Raw genomic sequence first — 24,502 nt, 5'->3', positions numbered from 1 at the left:
AGAACAGGCCCCAGCCAGCGGTGGAAATCAATACAGGGAGAAGCGTGTTCTGGAGGCGAATGCAGAGTTCTGTCCCTGCCCTGAGCCTGATGCCCCAGGCTGGGCAGTGCCCAACAGCCGAGGTGCCTGCACGGGTGGGGCTGGAGGGTAGGAATATGAGGGAGAGGGAGAGGGAAAGACATGAATTCTTAGAATAAACCTGGGTGTGACCTCCCTCAGATGCCCCCCTGGAGAGCAGGGCAACTGAATCCCCTCCTCCCGCACAGAAGGGGAATGAAATTGCAAAACCACGAACCACTGGACAATATTTTTACTCCCCGCCGCACTCTCTCCTTTTATCTTGCCTCTGTCCTTTCTTCCTCCCTGGGGATATCCATGGCCCTCCTTGGCAATCAAGCTGCCCAATATGGCCCGGGGCAGTGGGGGAGATCCGATTAGCCAGAATCCCTGATTCGGGGTTGGCTGTTGCAGTAGGAGTGGAGGAAGGGCAGATGTCAGAGGCACAGTCCCCTTGAGTAGAAGAGGCAAGATATTCACGTGAGCTGACGTTCTGCCCACATCCCCCGGGTTAAAGATCAAATGACCAGTGAAGGCAATAAGGGACCCCAGAGGTCAGGGAAGAGAAGCTTCCCATGGGCGGGCCTGTTCAGGGAAGGCTTCATGAATGGGGTTGAACTGGAGTTCAACCAAAAAAAAAGTATGACTCACTTTGAAAGCCATCCCTAGGTAGGCGGGAAGTGTCGGCTGCTGCGCTGAGCCAGGAACACCTGTAGTGTGTTCAGGGCCAAGAAGCTGGCCTGAGGCAGAGGAACCTGGGGGAGATGTGTCGGGGGCTGGAGCCAGAGAGCCTGGTGCCAGCTGAGAGGTTTGGATTTGTACCTACAGGCATGGGGGTTCACAAAGGCCTTCGAGCAGGGAGGAGAAGTGTGCAGAGCAGGGACGGGGGATGGACCCTCCACACCTACTCTGGAGGATCACGTACCCCGGCTGAGGGCTGAGGCTCACCATTCCCCACCAGCAACCAGGCTGGAAGGAAGCGATATGGCCGCACCATCACTGTCTCAGTGCACTGGTCGATTTCTTCCCTACGTTTTTTAAAATTAATTAATTTATTTATTTATTTATTTATTTTTGGCTGCATTGGGTCTTCGTTGCTGCGTGCAGGCTTTCTCTAGTTGCACTGAGCGGGGGCTCCTCTTCGTTGCGGTGCGCGGGCTTCTCGTTGCGGTGGCTTCTCTTGCTGTGGAGCACGGGCTGTAGGCACGGGGGCTTCAGCAGTTGTGGCTCACGGGCTCTAGAGTGCAGGCTCAGTAGTTGTGGCGCACGGGCTTCGTTGCTCCATGGCATGTGGGATCTTCCCGGACCAGGGCTCGAACCCATGTCCCCTGCACTGGCAGGCGGATTCTTAACCACTGCACCACTAGGGAAGCCCCTTCCCGACGTTTTAAGGAGTGGAGACGGATGGGGAGGGCGGGTGGTCTAATCTTAACCATAATGGAAATTTCAATCACACACACTTAAAGACAAACTTGCATGAATCAATAGTGTATTGATTTACACTACATTTATTTTCCCTTACACACTGCAGAAAATGTAATTATCACTTAATTATAAAATTGCCATTTTACAATAACACATCTGACTGGCTCAGCCTGCAGCCAGAAGCCTGAGTGGTCCCTGCCTTGCTCTCCCGGCACAGAGGTGACCCAGGCCCTCCATGCAAGTCAGTCCCAGAGAAGGATCTCATTACACTTTTGTGCCTTGGCGGCCCATCGCCTGTGAATGTGCCTGCACTTTCAGGAGTGGGCTGGGAAGTGACAGATGCTCCCTTCTGCCTGTGAGGTCTCCCTCCTTCACCGCAGACTCTAGGACTAGCTTCTGGAACACATTATCCCAATGAAGTAGACAGCTTTAATTATTAATTAATTAAGCCAGCAAAAAATTATGGCATCCTACTATGTGCCAAGGCATTGTGTTAAAGCCCTATGACGGATAATATAATGGTGAGCAAGGTCACTGATCTCATGGCACTGGGAGTCTAATGGGGGACAGCAAGAAATAAACAAGCACTAGTAACACAGGGTGCTGAGTGCTGAGATGGGAGTGGTACAGTGTGCCATGCGGGCTCAAAGGAAGGGCACCACAGCGGGGACAAGGAAGGTTTCCCAGCAGAAGTGCTTTTAGGAGCAAAGATGAGTAAAAGTTATTGGGTTATAGGACTGAAAGGAGGAAGTGTATTCCAGGCAGAGGGAGCATCATGGTGAAGGCCAAGGTGGGTCGGGGTTGGGTGCTGCCACTGCAACCAGACAGACAGGTATTTCTAAGGAAACGAAGATGTTCATTACTGCTGGAGTGTACAGTTCAAGGGCGGGGGGACAGGGAGCTGCTCGGGTAAACATGGAGAGGTAGGCAGAGGCCAAGTTCTGTTTCAGAGTTTGAAGTTCATCCTGAGAGTAAAAGGGCAGCACTGATGTGTTTTAAGCAGGGAAGTGCCCTCACCAGACTTCTGTTTTAGAAAGATTGTTTTGATTGGAGGTGTGGAGTATGAATAGGAAAGCGGGCCGGACTGAGTTCCGGGAGACCGGTGAGAAGTCCAAGAAGGAGGTGAGGGTTCTTGAACTTGAAAACAGCAATAAGGATGGAAACAATTAGATGGCTTTGAGAGGGGTTTAGGAGGTAGAATCAATAAATCATTAATATATGGTGATGGCTTGGACGTGGAGGGTATGAGAGAGAATAACCCTTCATGTTCTCACTTGGGCAATAGAAGGAGGCAGAGGATGAGTACCTTTTGGGATACGTTGATTTCAAGGTCACGGTGGGGCTCTGGTGGAGACAAGGAGTGGACCATAGCATGTATCCATCTAAAGCTCAGGAAAGAGGATGGGGCTGGGGGACAGCTTGGAAGACATCAGCTTAGAATCACCAGGTAGAACGACACTGTCCACTCGCACCCGGAAACTACTGGAGGCCTGTGCAAAGGGCCCCTGTCGGGCCATGTGTGGTTGAGATGAAACATCCTAGGAAGTCTCATCCTATCGTCTGTCTCTCCATGCCCAGGTCTCTGGAGTGGCAGGAAACCCACGACCAACGGAAAAGCCAGCTGTATGAGAATAAGGATGATGGCAAGTTTTGGTACTTACTCTTTTTTCAAAATTAGATTTTAAATCTTTAACTATTGCCCAAAGCCTCAATCCCCACCCTTTTCCCTAAACTTCTGTGAGAATAAAGATTCGCTTTTCAGAGACCTAGGTAGAAGGAGGCTATTTCCTCCACCAAGACACAAAAGCTTTGAAAAGGAAATTGTGTGTTCTCTCTTTGCCTGAAAGGTATTTCCTCTCTGAAATGTTAGAAATCGCAGGAGATGTTAATGGTAAAAGGGAATATTGGCACCAAAGCTTTGAAACCAACAGTTTCCTGGAAACCAAGATGCATGGTTATCATGCCTGTAACTTCTTTTGCCATCTTTTTTGGAGCCCTGGAACGCCACAGTCTTTCCTGGCATGAATCGCAAAAGAGGAACATGGGGGTTAATCTCCCAGCCCTGACTCTAGAGTTCTGGGTGAGACATCGGTGTCATCACCCAGCATCTGTGTAGGACTAGATGTTTTACAACACATCCCCAGCCCTATGCTCACATCTTAAAGGATAAGATGGACATTTCTCTGAAGGGTTGTCTGGTTTATTCAATGACATACTTAAATAAAATTTAGCATGTGTGAAAAAGAGACTGGGTCTAAGTAATTAAGAATCAGAGGGACAAATATAAATTAGGAGGAAGAATATTTCCAGTATCGCAACTTTAATCACAGGTGTGATTTTAGGTGTTGAATCCACTGTATTCTGATAAGACCCCAACAGTGCATTTGGCAAAGGGCCCTAGGGAAAGGTGATTTTCTTAGCAGTGTGTAGGACCCAGAACAGAAAGAGACTGGCAGTCGTCTTGCTGGCCATGAGAGGGACCTGAAGAACTCATAATTTGACTCTGTCCTTGTCCTCCCAACCACTGGAGACATCAGAAGTGTATCTGACCACGAATGAACCAGAATGGGGCTCTGGCCTTTGGGTAGGACAGTGGCAAATCGATGGATACTATAGTTGACAGGCAAAGGTACAGTGAAGTTATGGGACAAACCCGTGGTCATTAAGTGATGCGTCACCCTTTATAACAGGATGTCACGTCAAGATTTCCGAGGTAACTTCTTCTGCCTATTTATATGTAACCAAGTTCCAATCAGCCTGGACCATGGACCCACACTCCCTGAAAGATGGTCCCAACTGATGTTTAAGAACCACTTAATTCCAGGAAATGCGGAAGGTAGTTATGACATTGGTAATTATTCTGCCAGATGGGAAGCTGCCAGCCTTTGCCCTATCCCAGCTTCAGCTCTCAATGGCCCTCGATTCTAGACCATCAGCCTGAAGAAGAAGAGGACTTTGTCAGCCCAAAGGGACAGCTATACTTCTCCAGGGGAAATGATTGATGGGGTAGCGGTGGGGGAGCGGAGAATCTCCAGTGCGAATCCCCTGCTTTCTTGCTTTCCCACTGTCCTTCTACCAAGCTCCACCCACCTCCTAAGAGTAGAACAGGCCCACTGCTCTTCAATAATTATCCAGGACATTGGGGGAGCTATGAAAACAACACTGGACAGAAGTCAGGGCCTGGGTTAAACCATTGTTTATGCCACATTTTGGCTTTGTGACTCTGGTCTCTCTGTCCTCAGTCTCCCCAACTGTACATAGTGGAATTAGTCATCTCTATCTGCTCCTTGAAGCCACAAAGCACCATCCAGGCATCAGGGAGCATATTCCTGCCCATGTCGGTTGATGTATCCTGCAGCACCATACTGAGATCTCAGATGGGCACCTCAGAACCTGTCTTTGGGCTGCCAGGAGATGACTCTTTTGATGTGATTTTAAGAGAGTGAGTGACATACTCTCACTGCACCTCCGGCTCCCCGTCTGTGACATGGTTGGGTGAAATATCACCCTCTGAAGATGAACCTGAGTGTGCTCACGCATCCTGGATAGGAAAAGCTATGCAAACAACATATTTGTGCGTGTGTGTTTGTGTGTGTGTGTGTGTGCACCTCGACACATGCATTCCCTCTCCTTGGCACCAGCCTGTCGAGAATGGTATGCTTGAATGACCCACGCCTCCAGGCTCTTCACTCTGCTGGTCAGAGAACCTAGTCACCAGGAGACCACGGACAGATTCTAAGAAACCACTGAGTCGCTCGGGCAGCAGGTTTACTGATTCATCTTCCTGAGCTGTACCTGTCTGACTGTGGGCCAACACCCCCAGATATTAGTGCAGATCGATGAATTGACCAAAATTATACATTGGTGCCATCTTTAGTAATTCCTTACAAGGGAGAGAGGGAAGGGAGGCAGCCGGCGAGCACCTGCTCTGTGCTGCTAAGTGCACCTGAGTGTGTCATCTTGTTTGATCCTCACAAAAAGCCGATGACCGAGATGGTCTCTATGTCTCCCTATTCCCCTTTCAGAGCTTCCCAATTGTACCCCAACCTTCTGATGTCTGTTAATTCATTTCTAGCTTGACTCATCTTCATTTATTTTTCATACATTATCTCTCATGCATTTGGTTGTGTTTTTTTGTTTTGCTTTTTTTGGCTGTGTCGGGTCTTTCGTTGCAGCACGCAGGCCCTTTGTTGCAGTGTGCAGGCTTGTCTCTAGCTGTGGTGCACAGTCTCAGTAGTTGCGACACGTGGGCTCTCTAGTTGTGTGTGGGCTCAGTAGTTGTGGCATGCGGGCTCAGTAGTTGAGGCACGTGGGCTTAGCAGTTATGGCTCGCGGGCTTAGTTGCCCGGCAACATGTGGGATCTTAGTTCCCCGACCAGGGATTGAACTTGCCTCCCCTGCGTTGGAAGGCGGATTTCTAACCACTGGACCACCAGGGAAGTCCCGATCTCTCATGCATTTGAATCTAATGGTTTTCACGTTAGTTGTCTCCCTCTGGCTTTGGTGAGGACTCTTGGGTAGCAGAGTTCTATGAATTGCCATCTCTCTGCCTCTCTTCCTCTGTCTCCATTGATGCTTGGGGGATTGACATCATTTCATGGCTCCATAGTTGTCACCAATGCATACTTGAGGCCTCTGGAATTCCACTTATTATTATAAAAATAGCCCTCAACTTTACAGTGTAAGAAACATTTTCACCAAGTAGGAACTATACTTTCCCTCCTTATTTTTAAGAGGAGGAGACTGAGGCTCACAAAATAAAGAAGCTTGTGTCACAACTAGTAACTGTGGGGACTGGGACCCGGGCCTTAGGACTGTTAGCCCAAATCCAGAGTTTCCATCACAACCCATTGAACTGGCTCTCTGAAGTGGTCACGGTCCCATCCTGGAATGCCAGAGATGAGCTGAAGTCCAATTACTGCCCTTTTTCATGCAGGACCCCAGAGGGACATGCAGTACATCTTCTCTCTACCAGAAAGCATGGAAAACAACAATGTCATCGTGTCCTTCAATTTTGTCATGCCACAAAATTTAAAGGCAAAAGACAGGACATTTCCACTGAAGTCCGAGGTGTTCAAGGTAAGGCAGCATGCTTCCAGGCTTGCCCTTTGAGGACATTTCTGTACACCTTGGAGAAAGCAACCAGCTAGGCTGGGAGATTTCACCCAGCTGCAGACTCAGAAATAAAACCCAATGGGTGATAGAGTTCAGTTGGTCCAACTCTGTAAATTTGCAGGAAAACCTGAGACAAAGGAGATTACAGTGGGACACACCTCCTGCCCTTGTCACTTGTCAGCATTTCCTGGTGCAGGCTCTAATGCTTGTTCCTTAAAAAGTAGTCTGGTCCAAGACCAGCTGTTGCAACAGTGCAGATTCCTGGGATCACCCCTAAACATTCTGAGTCCCAATCTCCATGGACAGAGCCTGAAAATCTGTATTGTAATGAGCTCCCCAGGGACTGCTTATACACAGAAATGTTTGAGAATCATTGGCTAAACTCTGGGAGGAGTTTAAGGAAAAAAACAATCCTGGGTATACAGCCGGGAGGTACATTTTTCTCTTATGCTTACACCAAAATCGGTCAAAGCTCCATGGTTGGCTTATGAGCATCTGCTTGGCCACTCATCCAAGGCCAGGTCTTCCTCTCCACCTAGCCTCCCCTCCCATCTGATGGCTCTTCAGCCAGCCCTTCAGCTCCTAAGGGGCCATCCCGCCACACACCCCCCAACACACACACTCACCTGCACACACCCTAACTGTGAGTAGGTGATCAGGGAATTCCTTTTTTTTTTTTTTTTAATACCATGCAAAAGAAAGGAGTTACAAAAAGAAAATCTGATACCTGTGCTCCCTGCTCCTTTCCCAAATAGTTTAATGCATCCCACAGATAAAGTGAAGGGTTCTCAAATCATACACCCCACAGCCTCTCTGCACGAACATGGATAACTAAGATCGTGCAACCATCAAATGCTGGGATCCCCTGTCCCCATATTAGAGGTGAAGAAACTGAGGCCCAGGGACGTGAAGTGACACAGTCAGAGTTAATGGCAGAGCTGGGGACTGGGTGCCAGATGTCCCTCGAGCCTTCAGTCAAACACACCCATCACTTGTGTGGCTGGAGCTCTGATTACAGCATCTCTAGGAAGGATCCCAGGAATGTTCACTGAGACTAAGGCAACATTCACAACTAGGGCCTTAGCCCCCTCATGGACGGGCAGGGCTCCTGGGTCCTGAAACAGTCCTGTGCGCTGGCTGTGGTTCACTCTAATATGAAGGCCTCACTGATAGAGAACTTCAGAGTTCCAAACATCTTCACATTCATTGTCTCAGAAACCCCGGTACCCCTGCTTTTATAGATGTGGAAGCCAAAAGTCAGAGAGCGTGAATGACCTGCCCAAGGTGCAGCTCATTCCTGATCTCCAGATAAGTCTGCCCAGGCAAATCAAATGGCCTGTACACCTAAGTGGAGCCCAGGATCAGCAGTGGGGTAGAACTGAAACCCATGCCAACTGTGGAAGACAGTGCATGGAGGTGGTGGGTATTAATTACAAAGGAAGCAACACAGCTTGCTCTATTCTCACCTCTGCTACTGAGACTGCAAAGCCTCAGTTTCCACACCCATAAAATAAGGAGCCTAGCATATGCTTAGGATTACTATGACAACTCAACGCATTACATGCAAATACTTTGCAAACCATGAAGTGGCTTAAAAATGGCACTGCATCTTTGGTGCTTCCTTATGCAACATGGACAGACTGAAACATAGCTATTTCTGCATTCAGACACACACATACATCCCTACAAACACTGAGGTACAGGGATGGGGAGGAGGGGAATGCTAGAACAAATTCCCATCATGCTTTACAGTGGTCTGATGGAATAACAGCTTCCTTCTCTTTGGAGCTCCAACCTGGGGAATTTACATTTGACCCAGGTTCTGTCTTACCTCCAGTTCCCATCACTGTCTCTTTTCCTTCCAATTTTATCATCACTGCCATGAAGAGTAACCAAGCTGAGATGAGAAAGGGAGAGTCTTCTATTCTCAGACACCTTCCTCCCCCTTCAATTTCCTTTCCCCTTCACGCTCCCTACAGCAGTTGGGTTTCCTTTGTCACAGCTCTGCACAGAGAATGAGTGATGGTCCCTGTTCACTCCCAGGTGTTCCAGGAAACAGGCTGAAAGTGCAACAAAAAGGAACGCAGGGCCCTGAGCCAGGCTGCTCAGATCTGCTCGCCTTTGGGTTTTAGTTTGTGTTCCTGAACCTGCCTTTCTTCTCTTCCCTCAGATCGACTATCAGGTATGGCCACCACCCCTGCTGCCGTCAGTCGGTTTTGTTACGCCTCTTCCAACACCCTTGTCCTCAACGTGTCTCTCGCTGTTCCGTGGCTGCCAATTCAGTCTTGCTATGTCCTGTAATAGATACAAGCTTAGAACTTCCAAACAGGTCAACAATGCAGGGAATATTTCAGCTGTCCTTGTCTAAAGCTGGATCCCTTAGGCTGTTCTCTGGTTTGACGTTCCAGAGGGAATGCAGCCATGAAACCATCCTCAAGCATTTATCCCCTGATAGATAAGATTGATGCTGCCGGTTCCTTTTAAGATGACAGACAGGGCTCATGGGTCCCTGGTGGGGCAGGGGGTGGATCTTTAGCCTCCTGTATTCTTTGTCAGCCCCCAAACCCGCCACAACCAGGATGCATGCAGTGCAAATGCAAGTTCAAGGCACATCCTCCAACTCTTCTTACAGCCACTTCACCGCCACCACCCTCCCTCCCCACCCTCCCCGCCACCCCCTACCACCTGCCCCTCCCCACCCCCGGCCAGTAAATATTCTGGCTTGGCATGGGTGAAAGGTGACCAAAATATGGGTAAGGATGGAGAAGGAAAGACAGAGTTTGGGAAACCTAACCTCACAGGCACTCAAACCCCCTTAGATGTGAACTGTGATGCGGCTGTTGCCCAAGGGGAGGTACATGTGCCAGGACGAGGATGGAAGGGAAGAGGGAGGGAGCCGGATGTAGCCACAGCCAACAGGTGGTGACTGCAGCCTGCTGGCAGGTCCAGGGAAGCTCCTCCAGGCCTTCCAGATGTCCCCCAACAGGGAGACAGAGGCTGGGACAGGTGGTCCTTGAGCAGGGGATACACAGAAGCCCAGGCAGAAAGCAGACAACAAGGAGGTCTGCCTGTCACAGCGGCGGCCCAGCCACAGAGCTGGGTTTAGGATCCAACTCTGGTTCTCAGCACACCAGTCATGGAATGAGAACTTCTAGAAGGGCTTCAAAGGAAGCAGTCAGGTGCAAGGAACGAGTCAGCGTTCTAGTTCCCAGACCTGGAGAACGAGGTGAGGACTTGATCGAACAAAAGGCGTGAGCCGCATCCCTAGAAATAGAGGGTCAGGTCTTGTGATTGTAAGAGGCTCAAAGCCCACACCCGTCTGTACACAGTGCCTCCCCACGTGCACACGTGTGCGTGCGCGCACACACACACAGAACAGTGCTGACTCTCTGGAGAAGAACTGATCTCATCATTGCTTTTGCCAGAAAGGCCCAAGCAAGTCAGGCTCCAGAGACACTGGGGCTGCTGATAACGTCAGCAGCATCGGTTTGGAGACTCTGCCCAGCGCCCCGCTGCACACCAGCAACGGTAGCCTCAGCTTGCAGCCCAGCCTGGTCCCCACCCCTTGAAAAGACCGTCTCCCCGCCTCCTTGTTTCCCCCCAAGGCAGAGCTCACAAGCAATCATTTCATGCTGCGTGACCATTCTAAATGGAATCCCCATCTCAATTGTGTTGGGGAAAATTTATTTAGTAAGGGGTTTTTATCATGTAATGTGTATGTGACGTCCAGTAATAGGAACTGCATGATATTTATTGTTTTACCTCTAAGAAAATATTGAAATAAAAGGAAAATGATCAGGGCCTATTATTCTCCAGTGAGAAGGCATTTCAGGGCTTTACTGGAAGGAAGAAATGGAGGGAGTGAAAGGACACCAGCCCCGCGGTGCTGCAGGGGTCCAAGGAGTGCTTTGCAAAAGGGTCCAGAGAGAAGGGACTTTAGGGGCTCCAAATTCCAATACTGAATTACGTTTTGAATTACTGAATTAATTCAGTATTGGAACAATCTCACTAGTTTTCATGATTCGTCTTTGTATATAAGCAGAGAGATAAACCCAGAAGCCCAGGATTTTGTAAGATTTAATGAGGTAAAACCATGTATCATATTTCCCCACATTCTTGTAGTGTTAGCATCTATATTAAATAACAGTCTGAATTCTATTGCATTTCGAGATTTCGGGTAAGCAGTGTCTCCCTTTTCAGGGCCTGTAGTGCTGTTTTGGTGGATGGAGAGGGGTCTGGGAGGTAGGGGTCTCTCCTGGTAGCTGGGGCCCATGCACAGAGTGGGTTTCTCACCATCATCACGTCTCTTCCAGTTCCAGCATTTCCGAGAGAGATTGCCGTCCACCTTGTTTTTCCAAATTCACAATTGCTGAGAAGGGCATCGTTTCTGAAGCCACATGCAACCTTACAGAGTGCTTCAGCCTGAGCCCTGGGACCTATGTGGTGGTCGTCTCCGCAGGCAGAGAAGCAGTTGAGTTCTTGCTCCGAATCTTCCTAAAGATGCCAGACAGTGACAGGTACAGAACTTCTGGGATTCTAAACGTTTTCTTCTACTTAATTTTATAAAAACACCTTGCATCATTCTGTGCAGCAACGCACTCTGTTAGCAGGGGACACAGCACGGCCCCCGCTCTCAAGAAGCTCAGCACAAGTGGAGGCGAGAGAGTCTGTGGACCAGTAAGTAGACCACAAACAGGATGGGGCCGTTGCTTGACGGAAGTGCGGGGTCGCGTGGGAGGACAGAGTGGAGGGATTCCCTTCTGGCAAGAGGGACAGAGGAAGGCTTCTTGGGGGACATGGAATGTGAGCTAGTCCTCAATGGAAAACCTAACAGTGTTTCCCAGGGGAAGGCAGTGCAGGTGGAGGAAAAAGGCATGAGCAGAAGCAGGGAAGTGGGTGAGCATGGGGCTCGTTGACGAATGAGCGATGTGGTCCGTACACACAGGAAGGTGGTACGTGGCATGCACGACAATTGTCTGAAATGTGGACAGAATGTGATGTACATTATCAGGGAGACAGTGAGAGACGGGCCTGAGTGATAGAGCCTGATGGTGGAGGGTCTTCACTGCCAAGTCGGCAGTCAAGACTGGGATCAACAAGCACACACCCTGCTGGGCACCTCATGCCTTCTTGCCCCCGAGGCAGACATCACTACAGTCGTGGCAGTCTTTACAGCTGAGCATGCACGAGGCCTTCTCAGTCCAGCGTGCCAGATGGTCACTGTGCCACCATTCAGAGTTGGAACCTAAGACAAATCTTATTTGCCATCCTGGCAATGGGGGTTACGATACACGTATACCTGGTTGTGAAAGGAACAGTTTACAAAACGGTTTGAAGACCAGGGGAGGGCCGCCCGAAAGACTGGACACGAGGTCACGATGCTCATCTGTCTGCTGACTGCCATGGCTGCCCGCTTCACAGCTTGCTGTGCTGAGGGCTCTCCACGTGTGTCCTTGGCATAGATGCCCAATGCCTGCAGGGGTGCCTGCCACATGTAAGCGTGAGCCTCCTTTGAATAGTGAGCTGGTCATCCTTGTCACACTGTCCCCCTGATTTTCTAGGAACCTGGACGATAATCTCAACCTCAGACCACTGCAGGTAAGTGCGCGGCAAGGCTTGGTTGGCAAACTTCACTGGGTCACGTCCCCTCCCCAGGAGCTTCTATCTCCTTCCTTCTTGCCTCACCACTGACCAATGAAAGCACAGATACCACAATGGGCTGGTGATGGCTCAAAGGGGCAGGGATGAGGTGAGAAGACCAGGCCTTGAAGGCCAGGCTGGACCCAACCATCTTCCTTCCACAAATTTCCATTTTCCCATTCCCCAAAAAGGTTTGATCCAATTGCTGGATGAAGCCTCTGTCTCAGATCCGGGTGGAAGGTTTTTGGGCCCTCACCGTATCAGACAGGCAGCCTCCTTCCCCAGAAATTTGATGTTGGCTATTCTTCCTTAGATCCAGGCAAGTCGTCCAGAAATGGCTCCCAACGAAGCATTATCTACAAATACGCTCAGCAGGTACAGTACTTAGCATGACGGCAAGGGGCCCTACATAGGACAGGTAATGGAGGGGCCAGAGGGAAGGAAACCTCTCCCAGGTCCTTATCAAGATAGAGAGAGGAAGATGACTTGATGGGTGGTCGTGTCAGCCTCTCTCCCTGGATGTCCAGAACTGATCTGGAGAGACGGGGTGCCCCACCTGGGTGACATCTGGGGTGAAGTGTAGTTGGAAAGGAAGGGCCTGATTATAGGGGAGTGAGCTTTTTAAAATCTTTAAATAAGCAATTGGCAATACCCCTTGAAATCTTTCCTTCTCCTGTTCTGCCACCTCCCACCAACGTTGGCATCCTTCCTCTCGGGAGCTGGCCAGCTTCAGAAAGCACCAACAGCCTTCTTCCTACCAAGCCACCTACGTGCACAGGGGATTTTCTTAATGGTTTAATAAGCCGTTATAAAGAACCCCTTGACTTGTCAGGAAAAAAAACAGCTGCCAAGGGCTCTGCACGATGGGCCTTTTACCATTAGTCGTCATGTCGGTGTGGGAAGCGGAAAGCCACATAGATGATCGTGTGTACCGTGCCGGCCTCGGGCAGGCAGGGGCCAAGGACAGGAAGATGCGAGGCATTCAGAAGGCTGACAGGGCATTGGTAACCAGGAGGCAGCCCAAAGGGAAGTTATTGAGGTAGCCTGGGCCCAGAGATAAAAATAAGGAGAGATGAAGAATGTGGCTGGCACGAGAGTACATGTTATAGGGAACAGCTCAGTATGAACCTCCTTGAAATCAGCACTAGCCCAGGATTCAGGCCCGCATCTGGGCTGACTCAGAAAGAACTTCACTTGATGCAAAACAGGATCTACTATGGTGAATGTCCCCAGTCTGTGAGCTTCTGAAGGCAGGGATGACATATTATGCATTCCTTGTCCCCAGTAACTATCATTGTCCTTGGCACAGAGAAGGTGCTCAATCAATTTGCACTGAATTAAGACAGATTCACTTCCCCAGAGCAGATGCTCTAGCTAAGGTTACTTCCCCTAGGTGATCGGCAGGACCAGATTAGGATACCTGAGACCAAGCTTCCTTCAGGGGCAGGTGGCAAAATCCTCAATGTGGTCCATGAACATGTACCTCTGAAATAAAAAATATAATTTGTCATATGATAAATGGTACAGATTCCCTAATCAGGACTTTTCCAAACAACAACCAAATGTCTTCTCATAGAGAGTAACTGGTAGCCCATATGAGGCCTTTGCAGGAATTAGAATAGAAGAGAGGTGGAGCTTTGTGCCAAGGTGCATGGCTCGAGAGTAGAACCCAGACTGGACTCCAACTTCTTTTCACCCCTTGGTGGACACCCTTGAGCAGGACCAACCTGGCCTCATTCTGCACAACCTGCAAACTATCCTCAGAGGCTGTGTCCTCAAAAGAAAGTTGAGAGCAAAATATTCGTCCATGTACTCACTCTGTCCTGTCTCCCAATCTCTTGCACCCCTTTATCAGCCATAGTAGTGGCGGTGGTACCATAACCCAGGGTCCGCCTGTGGGAAAAGGAAGGACACACTCGGCCTTTGGGACAGCCCACATCCATCATCTATCATTTTTTCAATCAGCAAACATGTACAAATACCCTAGGATGTTGCAAGACTCTGCTCAGCTTTAGGAAAGCAAAGCATCTGTCCTTAGGCATCTTCCATTGAGGTGGTAGAGGCCAACGTGTGATTCTTTGGGCGCTTTGTTCGGGCAACCTTTATCTCCATTCCTAGCCTCGTCTCTTCCAACATTCTGGTGTTTACTGGGCGCAGGGACCGGGTCAGGGGCTGTCCCAGGGTGGGGGATGTGATCCGTGCCCCACAGCTGCTTACATTCTCGTTGTGACGCCATGTAAGCTGGCATTCCTCACCATGGCAACCGCTCTTTATAGTCAGGTGCCATCATTCTTTCGAGGAAAAAACTCAGCTGATGGCGGGCACACAACACCAACTTCCCTGACGTAACCAACCAGTGAGACGTTGGAGGGATGACCTAAGGGCCAATTTCAGGTGCTGGCAGGACGTGTTGCACTGGTGACATCACTGGGGGTAATTTTTCCAGCTAAAGGACTCCAGTAAGGACAAACTGTAGGGCTGCTTTTGCTTTCTGCTCTGGGTGGTGAGGCCACCCTGGGGACTGCTTATCTGTTGTCTGTGTGGTGCTGGTTCTCAGAAGACCCCAAGGAGGCACCTCCTTCCGCCTGACCTAGTGCCACTCTACAAAGCCACCTGCTGGGAGCCCTCTCTCCAGCTCCTTCTCCCGTGGAAAAGCTTCCCCAGGGTGGTGATGTCCCATCATGCCCTCGGCTTTTTACCAGCCTGGGTGAAAGAGACAGCTGCATGGAGAACAATTCTGCTTCTCTGTCAAATTGTCACGGAATCTGCTGCCCAAAAAACTGGTCGGTGTCCCCAACAAAAAAGTGAAGGTGGTTAACACCTTCAGAAGTTCAGGCCAGGAAAAGTTTCTCTCCCCTCAACCTCAGCTGCTTCCCGTTTTTCATCCGAGGAAAACCATGATGTCTCCCTTTCTGCTTCCATGGCTGGGAAGACTAATGCTACGTTATGTGCTCAGTTAGAGCAACTTGTCTTAGCCTGGATTCCTGGTGTTTTTATCTCACCACACACACACACACACACACACACACACACACACACACACACACACACACACACACACACACACACACACACACTCTCTCTCTCTCTCTCTCTCTCTCTCTCTCTCTCTCTCTCTCTCTCTCTCTCTCTCTCTCTCTCTCTCTCTCTCTCTCAGTAGTCATGTTTTCTCTCACTTCCTTTCTGGAGGCAGATGGGGGAACACACCTGCAGGGCTGAATTGATTCATTCAACAATACTTCTCCTGAGGGGCTCCCAAGTGCCAGGTATGGTGGGGAGGAAGCAAACACAGCTTTCAGCCCAGTAATGAATAAAGAGAGAAATGCAAGGTGACCCACACCAGGTATCAAATGTCAGGAGTAATCAGCACTACAGATGTTCAGGAAGGGAGGTATCACCAGGGCCTGGAGCAATCAGGAAATGCTTCATGGGAATTCCCTGGTGGTCCAGTGGTTAGGACTCCACGCTTTCACTGCCGAGGGCGCGGGTTCAATCCCTGGTCAGGGAACTAAGATCCCGCAAGTCATGCTGCGCAGCCAAAAAAAAGGAAGGGAGGGAGGGAGGGAGGGAGGAAGGAAGGAAGGGAGGGAGGGAGGGAGGGAGGGAGGGAAGGCTTCATGACAAAGGTGAGATGGGAACTAAGTGCTCAGAAATCCCAGTGCTTTTACAGTCAGGCAGGTGTGCCCCTCTGCTCCTGGGCACCGATGTGATTCCTGCATCCCTTCCTCGTTTGGATCAGGGGCTGGACATTGATGATACCCAGGTTCAGAGACTTCTCAACCAGGAATTCCTAAAAGGTAAGGATCTGCTGGCCCCAACCCCATCCCCATGGCCACGCCAGTCCTACGCCACCCTCTCTGACGTTTCAGTCCTTCCTGTTCTCCCCCTCAGGACCTCCAGGGGACACATTCTCTTTGGATGAGTTCCGGAGCATTGTGGCTCTGACGGATGTATCCTTTGCAGTCATCCCCCCTCCCCCAGCTCTAAGCGCCTGTCTGCTCCGTGGGCTTCCTCAGTGGTCTATTCAGGACATTGGGGAACACTCTTCTCACCCTCATTATTTTCTTTCTTGGTTCTAAGGGCTCACCAAAGAGCCTGGGCTTCTGGGGATTCTGTACCAACTCGCTCTCCAGAACCACCACAGCAACAATAATAAAACTTACCACTTATCAGGCGTCTACCACGTGCCAAGAACCGTACTGATTGATATTTTTTTCCTTGTAATTCTTGCAATAACCCCTGTGATGTAAGAAGTATTGTCCCATGATACAATGGAAGAAACAAGGGTTCAACCCAGATCGCACAGCTAGTCAGAATTTGTGCCTGGATTTGAAGTTGGAGTTTTCAGCCTCCAAAGTCTACGTTCTAACATTATCCTTCACTGCCTCCTTGTAGCACCAATAGGAACTATCTTCCTTACACCCCTCACCTTACCACTGGAGGAGTCCTCACTATTTATTCCTTGCTCAACAAGCCCCCAGTTCAATAAAGATAACAACCACCAACGCTTGCAGGAAACTCTTCGGTCTGCACGGCAGTTACACCCCATTATTACTATTGTGCTGCACTTGCAGATGAGACTGGGCTGGGACAGTGCAGTGACTTGCCCACGTTCTGTGGCCACAAGTGGCAGGGCTGGAACCCAGCCCCGGGTCTCCTGCCTCCCGTCCTGACTTCCACTCTCCCCTGAGCCGTTTCTCCCCTGCCCGCCCCATCTCCCCTCTGGCACCTCGTGGGCGTATCCCCCAGCTGCTGCCTTGCAGCTCTTCCCTCGGGTGTGCACTGTCTCCCTGGGGTGACACGGATCCCCCGGCTCTTTCACTCTTAACAAGGCTCGACTGGGGATGTGAAGCCAGCCATTGTCAAACAAGAGGCCTTCCTGATGAAATCATCAGTCAGGCCCTGTCTCTGCTGGCTGTGGCTTGGAATCACCCAGAGACACTGCTCATCCCTGCGGATGAGTCCAATGGTCCTCGGCAGCCCCACATCCTGGGGCAGGCAACCCTAGGGGAGGTCATGTCTGCAGGACCCCTGCAAAGCAGACAGGTCTTTTCCACCCTTCCTCTTGCTCACCCACCAGCTCCCCTCCAGTTCCTCAGAGATCCATTCTTTTCTTTTTTTTTTTTTTTTTTAATAGAAATATTTATTTCTCAAGAAACTTATTATTTAAACCTAAGAGTTTACTTTTTTTTTTTAATTTATTTATTTATGGCTGTGCTGGGTCTTCGTTTCTGTGCGAGGGCTTTCTCCAGTTGCGGCAAGTGGGGGCCACTCTTCATCGCGGTGCACGGGCCTCTCACTATCGTGGCCTCTCTTGTTTCGAGGCACAGGCTCCAGACGCGCAGGCTCAGCAATTGTGGCTCACGGGCCCAGCCGCTCCGCGGCATGCGGGATCCTCCCAGACCAGGGCTCGAACCCGTGTCCCCTGCCTTGGCAGGCAGACTCTCAACCACTGCACCACCAGGGAAGCCCGAGATCCATTCTTTTCATTAGTTTTCATGAAACCCATCGTATGGAGTGACCAGGGCTGACTTGAATACACAGAACGCGGTGCATCCACTGGCGCACACTTAGCGGGTGCACTCACCTCTCATGCTGCCTCCGGAGTTGCAAGGCGCTCTCCTCCCCGCAGCTGCTCCCCACTCCCCCCTGCCAGGGGCCCCACCCCAACTGGTGAAGGCTGTGTTTGGGGCTCGCTCTCTTCCCCTGGGCACAAGTGATGTTGGCTCTCCTTTCTCAGGGCTGCCTTCTCCTTCCAATTGATTGTTTTCCCTGTGAAATAAATCCAAGCCGGGTCCCTTTCAGATGCAGCGAGAGCCGGCTGGTGTAGGGCCACATCCAGGTGACGCTGGACTGACTGTGTTACTCATTGGTGGGTGGAGTTGCTCCATCCCTGCAGCCCCTCCGCTCACTGCACGACGGACTGCTTGACTCTTAACTCCCCACCAGCTGAAGGTGAACGGGCGGCTTGACCAAGAGGAGTTTTCAAGGCTGTGGAGCTGTCTTGTCCACTGCCAGGTACCTGCGTGTTCCCTTTTGACGAGCACTCTTATTCTGTGTGGTTTAGCATATGTTTACTGGGTAGCCCGATCCTACACCAGGGTTGAGGGCTGTGAAAGAAGAGGAACCTCACCCCCACCCTCAAGGAGGGCCCCTGTTTTGCTCGGGGAGCTGTACACGCACCACTAGAAGGTACGAGGCGAGGCCCGGTCAGGTGGCGGGCTGAGGACATTTCTAGGAGGCTGGAGGAGAAACAGGTCACAGTGACTGTAGCTAAAACTTCCAGCTAGCACTGCCCTCGTCATTTCCCTCCGGGCCCACCGCAGCATCCCCTAGGCCGCTGGTTCACCCCATCCCCTTCCCCTCCATCTGCCAGAACACACATCAGAATCACAGTTGTGGTCTGTGGCCTCAGTGTGGCCCCACTATTGTTCTCAGGACAAAGTCGAAACTCATCAGCTATACATAAGATCCTCTGAGTTGAAACTCATCAGCTATACATGAGATCCTCTGAGTTGGGACCCACTTTGGGGTCCAGGAGAAGCCCTTTCCCTCTTCCCACTCACTCCATCGGACCCCAGCTGTGAGACTCCTTGCACTCAGAGCCTGCCTGATGCCCACCCAGCCTGCGGGTCCAGCCCCAAAACTCCTTCCCCGCGGGGCCTCTCCTGGGGGCCTTGCCCGCCCCCCTAAGACCCAGTTAGTTCCCCTTCAGCTCCTAACACTTGAACCCACAACAATAAAATAAAAACACTTTCTGTTTACATATTATTTATTTATATCACCTAATCCCTGATTGGGGTCATTTGGTGTCTCACCAGGCACTGCAATGGCTGACAGTCCTCCCATTAGATTGCAGGGTCCTCCAGGGCAGGGATCCCTCATATTCATCCTTTTCCCCAGGGCCTTCCATAGTGTCCAGCACACAGAAGGCACTCAAGAGTTCTGAACAAATGACCGAACGAATGCATGACTGAATGAATGAGTCCGTACCTAACTGAGAACACGCTAAGTCTCTGAACTCACAAAAGCCGACTAAGGCCAGAAAAAAGTTGTCAAGCAGCTGTTTCACAGTAATCGGCTCCCACGATCTGCCTCAGCTGCACACCTGCTTGGGGGTATTTTGCTTTAAAACAGCTCCTGGGCAGCAGCTGAGCCTAGGCCAACATTAGGAGTCCCGGGTTCAGTCCTGCGGTGCTTGCCTGCCTCATTCAAGGCAAGTTACTCACCCACCTGTGTCCTCGCCTAGGAAGCAGGAGGAGCCTGAGGGTTAGAGTGAGAATTAGGGAGAGGGAGAAAAGTCTCGGGCAAACGGAGAGCCGCCCTGTACAAAATCGGGGTGTTCAGGTGACTCCACGCCACGGCCGTGCTTGGTCCCAGGCACAATGCTCACGTGCCTTCCGTGCTGCCTACATAGCACTCACTATCGTGCAGGGCACGCTCCTAAACACTTTATAAAGATGTGCTCATTTACTCCTTGCAGCGAACCTATGAGGTAGGTATTGTAATTGGCCCTGTGCTCCAGAGGGGGAAACTGAGGCCTAGAAAGGTTAGGGCACTTGCCCCAGGTTACACAGCTGGTAAATAGTCAAGCTGGGATTTATATTCAACAATTTGGTTGTAACGTCTGTGCTATTAACCCCACCCTAGGCAAACTCTAGAGAGCTCTCTACCTCCCTAGAAAGTAGGAAGCCTCCTGGGGCAGCAGGAGCCCAGTCTAGGGGGTGAGGAAGAGGAAGGAGAGCAGGTTGGGGGAGCGGGGGGAAGGTGCGGGCCTGGGAGAGGGACCCGCCGCCCTGCACCTGAGGGCCAGGCAGGCAGCTTTATCAAGCAGAGCCCATTCGCCAACCCCCGGCCTCAGCTATGCACCCTGCCGACCTCTGAGCTGGGCCCACTCGTGTTTTAGTGAAGCAGCCTCCAGGGCTGGGAACGAGATTTATCGGGCACTCCCTCTACCCAGGTACCCAGGACATCCTCTTCCAGGTGGACACTGGGGCTCACACGGGCTTCTTGCTTTTTCTCCCGTATCAGAGTGTTTTCCAGAACTCCCGGAAGAACTCTGGAGTTTTCCCGAGCCCGGATTTGTGGAAGGCCATAAAGGACACAGGTAAAGCAGGCGACCCTTTGAGCCGTGATGACTGGTGGGGTGTGTGTGTGTGTTGCCCTCGCCCCCAGCATGCTGTAGGCAAGGCTGGTAGAGAGGTGCCAGGCAGGGGCGGGGAGAGCAGAGCACAGTATTTGTGCCCTCCCCTGGTTTGCACTGGGTCCCTGAGCCTCCTGGCTCCAGACGCAGACTCCACCCTCCCCCGCCCGAGGTCTCGCCTGCCAGTCAATTCTCCTGACTGCCTTCTTTCCCCAGCGCAGCTCTAATTGTGTAAAAATGACCCCGCATGGTTGGTACCCCACCAGAAATCTAGCTTGCCTTGAAGATGCTTCCATCTCAGCATCCGGGCCATCGGGGTTAAATACCCACAGGTGGGCTGATGCGCTCTCTTTACAGAGGGTCTGGGGCTAAGTGAAATCAAACGGCCTCTGTCTGCTTCAAGGAAGCAAGAGCTTTCAGTCCTGGGAGAATGATAATAACACCGCAGGGTGCAGATGCTTCATATTTCAGCAAGAACTTGCACTCACGTCACCTCATTTGATTGTCCCAACAGCTCTGGAACTTGGGAAGGACGGGAGTCATTATCCTCACTGTACCCATGGGGGAAATGGCTCACAAAAAGGGTAAGTCAGGAAATTGCCGCCTTCCTGAATAAAATGTAAAATCAGGCTCCTGCAGGTCGCCTGCTGGAAGGGCAGCCTCCATGGGTCTCCCTCCCAGGGGCTCTCAGCCTGTTGAGCGGGTAGAAACCTGAGCTGCCGCCCACCCCGGCTCCAGCCTCTATCCTCGCCTTACGTTTTCACAGCCTCACAGCCGAGGGCTGTGGTTCTCACACTTGCCTCAGGACCCCCCGGGGCTTGTGAAAGTGCAGATGGTGAGCCTCACCACCTGCCCAAAGTTTCTGCTTCAGGAGGACTGGGGTGGGGCTCAAGAATTGGCACTTCTGACAAGTTCCCTAGTGAGGCCAAAGCTCCTGGTCTGGGGAATCACACTCTGAGAACCACTGAATGGCCAGTGAAAGGTGAAACCTTTAAAGGAGAACCTCACTAATGACTCCAGAATAATAAAAGGGAGAAAGAGAATAGTTGGAATTTGGCTGAAAAGCTGGCAGGGGCCAGTCGTAACTGAAAGGGGCAACAGAGCTGATGTGATTTGAGGGGGCAATTTGAGAACATGCAAGCTGCAGAGGCATGCCCTATCTAAAGGCATTCAAATTCACATTTTATTAGCTCTGCAGGAGAAACCAAACATGTCTCTGGCTGTATGGGGCCCACAGGCCACCAGGCTTGTCCCCTTGATGGATGGTTTGGTGTACAGTGTTCTGCTGGCTCACCGGGGTGCACAGGCCCCCCTGGTTTTCAGTCTGCCATTGTTGGTTCTGTGGTCAGTGCCCCCCTGGAGCTCACAACTAGACATGCACGATCACAGGACTCGAAGAGGGTGAGGCAGCTCTCTCCCGTCCACCTGAGGCCACCACCTGAGCTCTCTGCTCTGAGGACAGGACCACCCCAACTCCCGGCCTCCTCCCCGCTCACTGGCTCCCCCTGTGTCCCAGACTTCCTCGCAGGGATCTCCGTCACCAATGAGCGGCTGGATGTCATGAGACTCCGCTATAGCGACAGCACAGGCAAGGTCAGCTTCCCCAGCCTGGTCTGCGTCCTGATGCAGCTTGAAGCCGTGACAAGTAAGTGTCACCCCGGGGCCATCCTGGAGACCTTCACAGTGACCAAAGGACACAGGAGGGGACCAGGAATGCGCTCCGGCCCCAGGCCTGGGCTCGTCCCAAGGGACAGAGCCAACGTTAGCCTGTGTGATGATGTAGTTGCCTGGAGTCCCCAGCCTCCCTTCTGCACCCTTTTCTCCCCAGGGCATTCCCCCACCCCAGATCGCTCATTTCCTCATCACCCTACTAGCACTTCTCTCAGGGACAAAGTTAAATTGCTGTGGCCCCTCTCTCTGAATAGGCCCCTCAGTTTAAACCTATTTTTTTCTTTTTTTTTTTTTTTAAAGAGTGATCTTTTTTTTTTATTTTAGTTATTTATTTTTGTCTGTGTTGGGTCTTCGTTTCTGTGCGAGGGCTTTCTCTAGTTGCGGCAAGTGGGGGCCACTCTTCATCGCGGTGCGCGGGCCTCTCACCGTCGTGGCCTCTCTTGTTGCAGAGCACAGGCTCCAGACGCGCAGGCTCAGTATTTGTGGCTCACGGGCCCAGTTGCTCCGCGGCATGTGGGATCTTCCCAGACCAGGGCTCGAACCCGTGTCCCCTGCATTGGCAGGCAGATTCTCAACCACTGCGCCACCAGGGAAGCCCTAAACCTATTCTTTAGTCATGCAACGAATGGTTTGATCGCTGCTGAAGTGTTGGCACACACAGCGAGTAGGTGGGATCAGGAGGTCCCCCCCAAGGCCTCAGAAATCCAGCGATGTAGGCCAGAGGTTTTGACACTTTTTAGCAGCACACCCCTTTGTTTTAAATGACATTTCACGTGAAACCCCAAGCCACAATATAGCTCCAAATGGAGCTGTTGTGGTTGAGGTCGAAGTGGGATCTGGCCTCTGCTCACATCCTTGCACCGCCCCTGCCACATGGCACTAACCCCACAGCTCTGAGGCAGGCAGTTAACAAGGTGGAGAGAGCAGAGTGCCGGGAGGGTAAAGGAGAAGCCAGAGGCACAGTCTTGCTCCAGAGAATTCGCAGCTGGACAAGGGAGGTGCCCCGAGATACCTGCTAAAACAAGCCCCCGCATCCCCACAGCCAAGTGTGGAGAGTACAAAGTGCAAGGAAGCTGCAGGGGGCAGGGGCGTGTGGCGCAGAGCAGTCTGGGGGCTGTTTTGAGGGCTGAGCCTGAGCTGTCCCACGTTTGGCTGGAATGGAGGGGAGGCCGAGCACACTCCAGGGCTTCGCACAGAATCACCACGTTGGCTTTCATCGCACGTGGGCCCAGGCCTGTCCTGATTCTTCTCCTCCTCTTTACCCTAGGAGCGTTCCAGAACCTCTCCGAGGATGGAAAAGGACTCTACCTGACAGAAATGGAAGTGAGGTACCTTCCCCTCCCAGAGACAGGGCACAACCCCAGGCTACCTCTCCTCGCCTGATTCCAGGGGGCATTTCTCTCTCTGAGGTTATTGAACAGTCTGTCAAAGGCCAGCCAAGCTGCCAGCCCCCCTGCCTCCAATTACTGCCTTTATATATTGCTGGCTGCCAAGGCTGCTTTAGGATCCTGGCAGACAGATTTTATTTTTTCCAATAGCTTAATAAAGCAGAGGATTGTGTGGGAGTCATAAATCCAAGAGGGAACTAAGGAACACCTGCGGAGCTCACTGGTTTTTTAAATTTATTTATTTTATTTATTTATTTTTGGCTGCGTTGGGTCTTCGTTGCGGTGCGTCGGCTTCTCATTGCGGTGGCTTCTCTTGCTGCAGAGCACAGGCTCTAGGCGTGCGGGCTCAGTAGTTGTGGCTTGCGGGTTCTAGAGCGCAGGCTCAGTAGTTGTGGCGCACGGGCTTAGTTGCTCCGCAGCATGTGGGATCTTCCCAGACCAGGGCTTGAACCCGTGTCCCCTGCATTGGCAGGTGGATTCCTAACCACTGTGCCACCAGGGAAGCCCCATGAGCTCACTGTACATTAAACTTACTCCCAGTGAATTTTTAGAAAGAGCCTCCTGGCCCAGCCAGCTGGTTGACCTCAGCTGTCCCTCTCAGTGCCCGGCTATTCAGGGAGCCCGGAAGATATGCTGTAATTGAGGGCCGAGACCTCCTGCTTGGGTTGGAATTAGCTGGAAAAGGTTGATGAGACTAGACTGAGACCTTTCAAGGGAAGAGGGTACCATTTGCCCTGCTCTGTGTTAAGCTCACTAGTTTAAAGTTGGGTTGTAACGAGGATGCTTATTTCTGACTGGATGAACCTGGTGATGTACAACTGAAGCCAGGAGGAGAGCAGACCCCGGAGCCCAGGTAAGACGCCGCAGCTTTAGAATCATTTCCTCCCAGGGGCACAATGCATCTTCCCCTCCAGGAACTGCACACAAGACTCTCTCCCTGGGGGCAGCCTCCCCAGAGATTACAGAGCCCTTCTCTATGTGAGCCAAGGCTCAGCTGCTTGGCCCATGAGTTTCAAGGCCAATGCTGCAGATTTCATCCAAGTCATGTAGAACAAGGGGCATC

General features: G+C 51.4%; 1 protein-coding gene across 1 annotated transcript in view; it reads left to right on the top strand.

The window, feature by feature from the left end:
- Positions 1–24,261, top strand: part of CAPN13 (calpain 13) — a 53,083-nt gene extending 28,822 nt beyond the window's left edge. Inside the window, 14 exon segments of the mRNA XM_068564151.1 lie at positions 3,061–3,135; positions 4,173–4,318; positions 6,419–6,561; positions 8,768–8,779; positions 10,911–10,946; positions 10,948–11,139; positions 12,523–12,612; positions 15,977–16,034; positions 16,129–16,187; positions 18,187–18,255; positions 20,269–20,344; positions 21,897–22,025; positions 23,319–23,369; positions 24,230–24,261. Of these exon segments, the coding sequence (XP_068420252.1) occupies positions 3,061–3,135; positions 4,173–4,318; positions 6,419–6,561; positions 8,768–8,779; positions 10,911–10,946; positions 10,948–11,139; positions 12,523–12,612; positions 15,977–16,034; positions 16,129–16,187; positions 18,187–18,255; positions 20,269–20,344; positions 21,897–22,025; positions 23,319–23,369; positions 24,230–24,261 (1,168 nt within the window).
- Positions 24,262–24,502: the final 241 nt, after the last annotated feature.

The sequence above is a fragment of the Eschrichtius robustus genome, chromosome 15 (assembly GCF_028021215.1).
Source record: "Eschrichtius robustus isolate mEscRob2 chromosome 15, mEscRob2.pri, whole genome shotgun sequence".
Classification (NCBI taxonomy): domain Eukaryota; kingdom Metazoa; phylum Chordata; class Mammalia; order Artiodactyla; family Eschrichtiidae; genus Eschrichtius; species Eschrichtius robustus.
The sequence above is the reverse complement of the archived record's forward strand: the minus strand, read 5'-3'. Positions and strand labels throughout refer to the sequence as shown.